This window comes from Populus trichocarpa, chromosome 2, assembly GCF_000002775.5.
Source record: "Populus trichocarpa isolate Nisqually-1 chromosome 2, P.trichocarpa_v4.1, whole genome shotgun sequence".
In the NCBI taxonomy this organism is placed as follows: domain Eukaryota; kingdom Viridiplantae; phylum Streptophyta; class Magnoliopsida; order Malpighiales; family Salicaceae; genus Populus; species Populus trichocarpa.
The window spans coordinates 10,412,240-10,420,541 of NC_037286.2; the positions used below are offsets into that span (position 1 = coordinate 10,412,240).

The 8,302-nt window shown below is 35.5% G+C and overlaps 2 protein-coding genes across 6 annotated transcripts; one reads left to right on the forward strand and one right to left on the reverse strand.

Moving 5' to 3' along the window:
- The first annotated feature begins 9 nt into the window (after positions 1–9).
- On the forward strand, positions 10–4,698 carry LOC7483801 (uncharacterized). 5 transcript variants are annotated; one of them, XM_052450377.1, is made up of 11 exons: positions 35–629; positions 663–692; positions 811–913; positions 1,520–1,629; positions 2,078–2,146; positions 2,366–2,481; positions 2,582–2,636; positions 3,038–3,158; positions 3,691–3,738; positions 4,014–4,108; positions 4,389–4,698. In XM_052450377.1, exons 3-11 carry the CDS (start codon positions 826–828, stop codon positions 4,488–4,490), a joined length of 804 nt encoding a protein of 267 aa, XP_052306337.1. In that variant the 5' UTR covers positions 35–629; positions 663–692; positions 811–825; the 3' UTR covers positions 4,491–4,698. The 5 variants fall into 5 exon arrangements, with proteins under 5 accessions (XP_024451659.1, XP_052306337.1, XP_052306336.1 ...); XM_052450376.1 differs by having other exon boundaries at positions 36–609; positions 643–692; positions 788–913; XM_024595891.2 differs by having other exon boundaries at positions 10–692; positions 788–913.
- A 952-nt stretch (positions 4,699–5,650) lies between these two features.
- Positions 5,651–7,169, reverse strand: LOC7453922 (nucleoside diphosphate kinase 1). Its single transcript, XM_002302462.4, has 4 exons — positions 7,012–7,169; positions 6,711–6,759; positions 6,334–6,565; positions 5,651–6,001 (listed from the first exon to the last, which is right to left on the reverse strand). The coding sequence occupies exons 1-4, from the start codon at positions 7,060–7,062 to the stop codon at positions 5,887–5,889; spliced, it is 447 nt and encodes a 148-aa protein (XP_002302498.2). The 5' UTR covers positions 7,063–7,169; the 3' UTR covers positions 5,651–5,886.
- Between the last annotated feature and the right edge of the window lie 1,133 nt (positions 7,170–8,302).

Here is an 8,302-nt window from a genome sequence, read left to right on the forward strand (position 1 = left end):
CTCCTGTTTAAAGCCCACACCAATCAGCGTGAACATCAACTTCCCCGATACGTTACCCGCCGTAACCACACACAGAGTCACACCACCGCCCGCTCGTCCAAGATCAAGCACTAATTAAGACGCCGCGGCATTGAAGCTGAAACTAAATTCGAGATTGTTTTTGGTTAGCAATTGCGTGAAGGTTATGTTTTCATCTCCATCCCGCAAGCGTCAAACTAACTCAGCAGCAGCGGATTAAGAGCCTCAAGTGTCAAAAACGTAACATTATTATTAACTGGCGTATTAATTAAATCCCCATTAAATTCGTCACTCTCTAAAAAGATCACCTGTCCCTCTCCCCAAATAAACAAAATGCCTCCAAAAATCCAGAGAGACTGAAACAGAAAAGAATACAGCGAAAAATTCACACCGCTCTCTCTCTCAGATCTCAAAACAAACCCTGGCTTTCCTTTCCTTTTTCACCCTCTCATTCAAAACAGATTCTCTTCTTTTTTCTCTGACAATTTCTCTAACATTTCCTTCCTCCTTTGCTAATTCAACGAACAAATAGAATCGCTTGTTCTCCGTTCTTCGTTTTCTATAATTTGTTACCGTTTGTTGCTGACTCCGATCCGGTTGACAGCTGATTTGGCCGGCATTTCCATCCGGTTGACAGCTGATCCGGCCGGCATTTCCGATTCCGCTGTGGTTCGGTACTTTTTTCACTCATATTTCAATCCGTTTACGTTTTTTTTATATATATATTTGTCAATTTTGTGATGTTTAGGTTTTTGTTTGGTTTTCTCAGTGGTGAAATGTTGGAGTGAATAGAGAGAGAAAGGAGAGATGGATGATAGAGGAGGATCATTTGTGGCTGTGAGGAGGATTTCTCAAGGTCTCGAGCGAGGAAATAATACTTGCCATTCAACTTCTGGTAATCTTGTTTTAATTCCTTTTCTTTCTCTGTTAATGAGTTGTCGTTACTGTATTTTTTTTTAATATTGGATCTGTGGCTTGAATTGAATCAATTTATTTACTATTAATTAGGTTCTGAGTAACACGAAATTCTTCATGTCACCTTCATGTTTTCTGGTATTCAATTTTTTTTTTTAAAAAAAATTGTCTGCATATGTAGTCTGTTTATGATTATTCATGAAGTTAGATATCTGTACATGGTTTTTTTTTTCTTTTGCTTTTAATACACTTTAATCTGAAGTCGACAAGTCAATTTTTTTGGATGTTTATTTTGCACCACCATCACATTTTGCCTTGGTTTGGCTGTCAATAATTTGGACCTAAAATTTTTTGTGAAGCTTATTTCTGTTACTGCGGTTTTGAAGAAAAGATTGTTGGATATTGAGCATTGAGCATGCTCGTTAAGTATGATGTTTTTTCCTGCTTGTATTGGGGATTAGCAATAAAGCATGTGGATTGTTTTCTGCTTGTTGTTCTTGGAATGTTGCTGCATTGCATTGTTATGCTTTGCTGTTGAAGTTGTAGAAATTGAAATTTTCATCTAGAAGTTTTTATTGTGTCACAGCTGAGGCTGTGGCAGGATCAGCAGCGTGGCTTGGCCGTGGTCTTTCTTGTGTTTGTGCACAAAGAAGAGAGAGTGATGCTCGTCCATCATTTGATTTAACCCCTGTACAGGTATTTTTTTTGTGCCTGATCGATCTAAAGCTAGTTTTCTTTCCTTGTATCTCTTTTTCAAAGGGAAAACAAGCTTACTAGGAAGAAGTTTTCATCGACAATATTTTCTGCATCTCCTGGTGCCTTCTTTTGTTGTTTTTTCCACACGTGTTTTATTTGTAATGTAAATCCAACATTTGTTCCGTTTGTGGTGGACTATAACAAAACACTGAATATTTTTTCCTCCTCCTTTTTGATAGTTTCTGTACTCATCTGTTGCTTTCAAAGTACATGTACCCTGTTAATATTCATCCTCTGTTGTCATTAATGTTAAAATCTGCTGCACCAGCAATGCCAAATGAGAATTATCAAAGACACCGACCTCCATTTTTTAACTACTCTTTGGCTTTTCTTTAGTGACTTACTATCCTCGCCAATTAAATTATTATCTTCTCTTTGATGCGTTCAGGAGGAATGCTTGCAGAGGTTGCAGAGCCGTATAGATGTTCCCTATGATAGTTCAGTTCTTGATCACCAGGTACCCATTCTTCTGAAGGTTCCATTGATGATATGAACATGACAGATGTAGAATCAGTTCAACCAATTTAAAATATGAATTGCTTGTTTGCTAGATTTGTCATTTTTATGAGTCAATTATTCAATTCACATGTTTCATGCATATTATCAGGCTATAAATTTTTTGAAATGTGAAGGCTCTCTGATTGTGTTATCATGTCTTATTGCTGCTTTCCTCTAGGAAGCTTTGAAGACCTTATGGAATGCTGCTTTTCCTGAAGAAGAACTTCATGGTTTGATATCTGAGCAGTGGAAGGAAATGGGTTGGCAAGGAAAGGATCCATCAACAGATTTTAGGTAGACCATCGGTTCCTTTGTTAATCCCATGATGTTGTTCTCAGCAATTCCCACCATCATTGCCTTGTTATGCTTATGATACTCGCATTTATTTTTCTAGGGGTGGTGGTTTTATATCATTGGAGAATTTGTTGTTCTTTGCTAGGAATTTTCCGGTACGTATTGTTTAGAAACCTCAGTCAACTTGATTTCCTCTGTGGCTTCCTTGGTCTTTTTTTAATGTTTTTTAGGTGACACCATGGAAATCTAGACCATTGCATTACATTTTTTTTTAATGGACACCACAATATTTAGGTTCAGACTTATTGAATTTCTCTATCTCATGGCATTTGAGCTAATCTGTGCACTTCATGTGTGCCGCTAACAATAGTTATTGCATTTTTATGCATGTTACCCAATGGTTAATAAGCTGTAAGATTAGTGAACCTGTTTAAGAGTGTCATAATTTTTTTTTGTGGAAGTGTAATAATTTTAAAACGAGAACTATTTAAATTCTGCTATCTATATCATCTTTTTTCCTCTGAAAGTAACCAAACCTGTCCATGGCTCCATGCAGAAGTCCTTTCAGGATCTTCTTCAAAAGAGGGAAGGTGATAGATCAGTATGGGAATACCCATTTGCTGTAGCTGGTGTGAACATCACGTTTATGCTTATTCAGATGCTTGATCTTGAAGCAGGTATTTTCAGGGAAAAGTTCTTTAGTTTTGTTTGGTAATCCGTAACACTCTAATCTGGAGGAGTGTACTGATCTCCAAAGTTTCCTTTCTATGGTTATTAGTCTTTGGTTTCTGTTGAATAGTAAGAATATCTTGAAGTTTGATGTCCCATGGATATGGTTCACATGTCATTCTGAAATTGTTTTTTCTCTCATTCTTTTGAGATTTTTAAATGAGGCGCATGATTTTCTTGAAACTTGTTTCTACATCTTCTTGTAGGGTCTTGTGAATGCTCTTTTGCTTTTTCGGACAATTATGGTTGTCCTTTTGTTTTATTTATGCAAAGCTCAATAGAATTCATTTATATCCAAGCTGCATGCACACAAAGTATATTTGCAATTTTGAATTGGAATTCATATCTGGAGTAACTGTATAAAGCTCAATGTAATTAATTAATATCTATGGCACATCCAAATTGCAGTCTTTGAAACTAGATTTTTGGAATTGGAACTTGATTTTCTGGAAATGTAAACTATGTGCTTCAATTCTACAGTCAAACCACGAGCACTGGTGGGAGCAACTTTCTTGAAGTTTCTTGCAGGTAATATTAAGCTTCTGAGTTGTTAGATTTTTTGGTTTATAAATGTTTTTGATGGAATATTGTTGAAATGGCATGCATGGAAGCATTTCTTGCTCTTTCTGCATTTTTCTCCCTTTTCTCCAGTATATTGGTGTAGAAAATCATTAAGTTTCTTTTTCCCCAGTATTCTAGTCTAGAAAATCTGCTCTTGAGTCTCTGATTTAACTAATATTAACACCAAAAGTATCTATCCTGGTTATTTTTTTTTAACTAATCTTTGGCTTTTGCCTTGGCAGAGAATGACTCGGCATTTGACCTTCTCTATTGCATAACATTCAAGCTTATGGATCATGAATGGCTTACCATGCGCGCCTCCTATATGGACTTCAATGTATGTTTTCTTGCATCATAAAATTCCTTTTAGAGATAGGGAAAGACTTACACTACCATGTTGCATGATTTACCGTTGGATCTTGCATACAATCATGAAAATGTGACTTTTGGGGCAATTTTGAGGTCTTGCATAAATGCTATGAATGCTGTACTTGAAAGTGTTCAGGATGCACCGAGGCTCTTTAAGATATTTATCAAATTGATTCTCTAATATCTGCGTAGACCTTAAAACACAATACTATATTTTTTTAATTTGCTTTCTATGATATTTTCACCAGGCGGTTATGAAATCTACACGCCGTCAACTAGAGAGGGAGCTTCTGTCCGAAGACATAACGCGGCTAGAAGACTTGCCCTCTTACACCCTCCTTACACGATAGGATAGTAGTTGTAGAGTTAATTTTCCTGCAAAAGAAGAACCACTGCCAGCATTTGGCACATTTGGGTTCCTGCCACGTTCTTCTCCTTGTTCCTTTTAGTTGGATGGTGTTCTGTACATGATATGTTGCTTCACATAAAAACTTTAGCAGAAGCTATGTAGTGAATCCCCCATTTAATTTCAAAAAAAGGTTTTTTTGAGCTTTTCAATTTTCTTGTAGCGGAAAAAGGGAAGAAGAAACTTGATGAGTTTTTAAGGATGATGACAGGTGTGGTTCTATTTAGGTTCCGAACGCAGTGGTTCATTTCTAGCATCGCACGCAAAACAGTAGAGCCTCCCATTTTACTCTAGGTAGGTTTAAATTGTTTATCACCTATTGTAAGAAATTGAGCGGGAATTCTGATCCAGCTCATTTGGTTCTTTGCCTATGTTTGCTCTCATATAATTTCAGGTTCTTTTCCATGGAACAGATTGGCCACGTCTGGCTGCTTGAATTTCTAAAATAGGGGGTGAAAGTCGCCAACCATTTTGAAGCTCACGATTCAAGCAGCGGGCATCCTTTCCCTCAGTCTGAACCGACGTTAGGTTTGGATACTTTCCCTCAGTCTGAACTCGATGTTAGGCGTGGATTAGTCTTCTGGATATACACTGTTGCTGATCGATATCTGAAATTTCTGGTTCATTTGGATCGGAGATCCAGTATTGACAACTGCTTTCATCAAGTCTGATTGATATCTTTGATTTTGAGAGCTCGTTTAGTAGTAGTTTGCATGTTCCAACCCTCACGATTTTCTCTCAAAACGGCTACTTGTGCGCTTATAATGATAAAAGGGCCACTTGTGCACAAAATGAATGCGGAACGATGTGAACAATTTTCGGAAAGATATACTTGGAATCAGACCTTTGAAATATGCTACTTTCACTGTTGCTTTCCATCCTAACCTAAGATATGGCATAATCCAAGGATTTTTCACCTCGAAAAAAAGTTTTTGATATTGGGAAAAACATGCTTCCTTCGCTTAAACGATGGCCTAAAACAACTGGTGGGTAGTTAAAATCCATTTGTGTAACATGATGATAACAGATTAACTGATAAACATTTGTTAAAACAAACATGCTATGCATGCAAGCTAACATTTGTCTTTCAATATTCACTCCATATAAAATAGAACTCAAGATTAACTCCAATTAAACTGTTAACGATGATGATTGTTGATGCTTGGAAAACTATAGAGCTTGGTAAGAATGCTGATTAACTTGAGCAACTTAACAAAGCAAAGTCGCAGAGTACAGACTTGAACATGCTAGGATAACAACTTAACATTTATTGTTCACTGATAGAACAAACATGAGAAGCTAAATAAGGATGGCCAATGGCTTCCAAACTGGCACAAGTTTTACTCATAGATCCATGGGTGCAGGCTGCTCTGCCAGTTAGCAGGGCCCTCAGGGAACCACAGTCCAATTTCCTTAGTAGCACTCTCAACAGAGTCGCTTCCATGAATAACATTCCTGCAACGCAGCAGTAATGTTTCTATATTAGATATTTAGATACCACTGATTTGAAGATGCAACCATGTATCTAGATTTTATACTTGGATAAAACCATGCAGATTTTAATAGGGTATGCCAAATGAAACTTGATGTTAGAGATATATGGGTTATGGTTTGCAAATAGTGATTAGTATGCTACAGCCATAGTTATTTCAAAATTAAAATGCCGAGTCGATTTTAACATGAATGATTTAATGCCATATTCCTTAGCAAGAACTGATCTTTGTCGCAGAAGATACACACTATCACGAATCATCGAAAGGCAAATTCGAATTCCAAAAATAACTAACCTCCCAACATCAATAGCAAAATCACCACGGATAGTTCCAGGTTCAGAAGCCGCAGGATTTGTGGCTCCGATAATCTTACGGCCAGTGGCAACAACACCTTTTCCCTCCCAAATCATTCCAACAACTGGGCCAGAAATAATATACTGAACAAGACCGGCAAAGAATGGCTTCTTGGCCAGGTCCTCGTAGTGTTTCTCAGCAAAAGATTGCTCAACAGTCTGCAGCTTCAAACCTAAACCCAAACAGTTCATACTAATGTAACGACCATGATATTTTAATCAATACTCAAATGTAACTAAAAAATGATAATTTTCTGTTTAACACTACATACACGAAAGTTTACAGAATTTTAAACAAATCAATAGCAAATTGATTACCTTTGAGAGTGAATCCCTTCTTCTCAAATCTTGAAATAATCTCACCAACCTGAGAAACACAAAAATCTATTCATATTTCTAGAAAACTTAAACCAATTATCATACACCTGAAACACAAAAATTCCCGTTTGGGCTAAAAAGCTCATTATCTAGTAAAATAATTCAAACCCATGATGGATCTAATCATTCTCTTTCTTCTCAACAAAGAGGCACTAAATCTATAACTTATTATAAAGAAGTCAGCCAAGAAATTGATAGCACGAAGAAACCCAGTTCAAGGAAATAAAGAAGAGAAACTTACGAGTCCTCTTTGGACGCCATCGGGCTTGATCATAATGAAGGTTTGCTCCATTTCTCTCCCTTGAGTCTTTTCCTCTTCTGTTGCAGTGAAAGGGCAAAAACAATGAGTGACGGAGAAAGAGATTTATGACGGGCTTTTATACGTAGCAAAAGAAAAGCAAACCCTAGTTGGTAGAGAATATTCGGTCAAAAATATATTTTCTTTCTTTGTTGTAGAACTGGGCTAATTATTACACGATGTACCAAATAAATGCTAAAACAATTCTAGAAGGAGCGGTTTTTTTTTTTTTGAAAATATATTTACACCCACAATAAAATTAATGGATTCAAGATTTTAACATACAGAACCCATTCACTTGATTTTGCTCCTCTTTTTTTTGGTTAGTATGTTCAGAAATCTATAAAAGACATCCATTTTAATGTTTTTCTAGAGCTAATCACATTGTGCATGTATGTCATACATATGACCGGTTAAGTTACACCAATGCATGCTGTTGAAGTGTTAGATTAATGTGAAAAATGGCATCATTTCCGGGCTTTTCTCCTTATAGACAATAAATGAAACTAATGTACAAAATGCATGTTAAAGTATTTCTTACGGTTTAGTAGAAAACTAGTACATTTACCCATAAGTTGGATCAAAAATTTTCTTTAAGAGTTGAAAAATATTAAGATTGTAATTTTTTATTTTGAGAATATTATTAAATATGATCCATCAAGTTAATTTTGAAAGGAAAAAAACAAAGTTAAATCTTCCAAAACCAAGAACCGAGTGAACCCCCTGTGCCTGCAAACATGTATATGAATTTTCTAAAGTTCAATAACATGATTTTTTTTAAAAATATTTTTTTAACAATATGATAAAAAAATAGATGACCAAAATCGAGTTTGATTTTTTTTTAAAAAGCATGACGCTAAACTTGTGAGCCGAGAAACCTGATTTACCACATCAAACCCATAACCCTGGTCATTGACTTCATAAAGTATAATAACTTGATTTTTTTGAAATTTTTTTTGTTTAACTAAATGTCAAAAAATAAACGATACCAAGATGTCAGGATATTTTTTAAATACAAATATGATGGTGCGATATTTTACAAAAAAACTATGGATCACAATTGAATTTTTTATATTTTTAATTCAACATGTTCATTATGATTTATAGTTGATAATTTAATTTGCTTGAAACCATGATAACCCTATAAAAAATAGAAAAAAATCATTTATTTTTCAACTAATCCAATATTTAAATATGAAATAAGTAAAAATAATTTTTTTAAAAAATATCATTG

Excerpts from the sequence above, each read along its gene's own strand:
- LOC7483801 (XM_024595891.2), top strand. The coding sequence starts at position 826 with ATGGATGATAGAGGAGGATCATTTGTGGCTGTGAGGAGGATTTCTCAA. Across the intron at positions 1,630-2,077 it reads TTGATTTAACCCCTGTACAG|GAGGAATGCTTGCAGAGGTT; the intron begins GTATTTTTTTTG and ends TGATGCGTTCAG. Across the intron at positions 2,482-2,581 it reads GATCCATCAACAGATTTTAG|GGGTGGTGGTTTTATATCAT; the intron begins GTAGACCATCGG and ends TTATTTTTCTAG.
- LOC7453922 (XM_002302462.4), bottom strand. The coding sequence starts at position 7,062 with ATGGAGCAAACCTTCATTATGATCAAGCCCGATGGCGTCCAAAGAGGA. Across the intron at positions 6,566-6,710 it reads GAAGGGATTCACTCTCAAAG|GTTTGAAGCTGCAGACTGTT; the intron begins GTAATCAATTTG and ends GTTTGGGTTTAG. Across the intron at positions 6,002-6,333 it reads TTTGCTATTGATGTTGGGAG|GAATGTTATTCATGGAAGCG; the intron begins GTTAGTTATTTT and ends GCTGCGTTGCAG.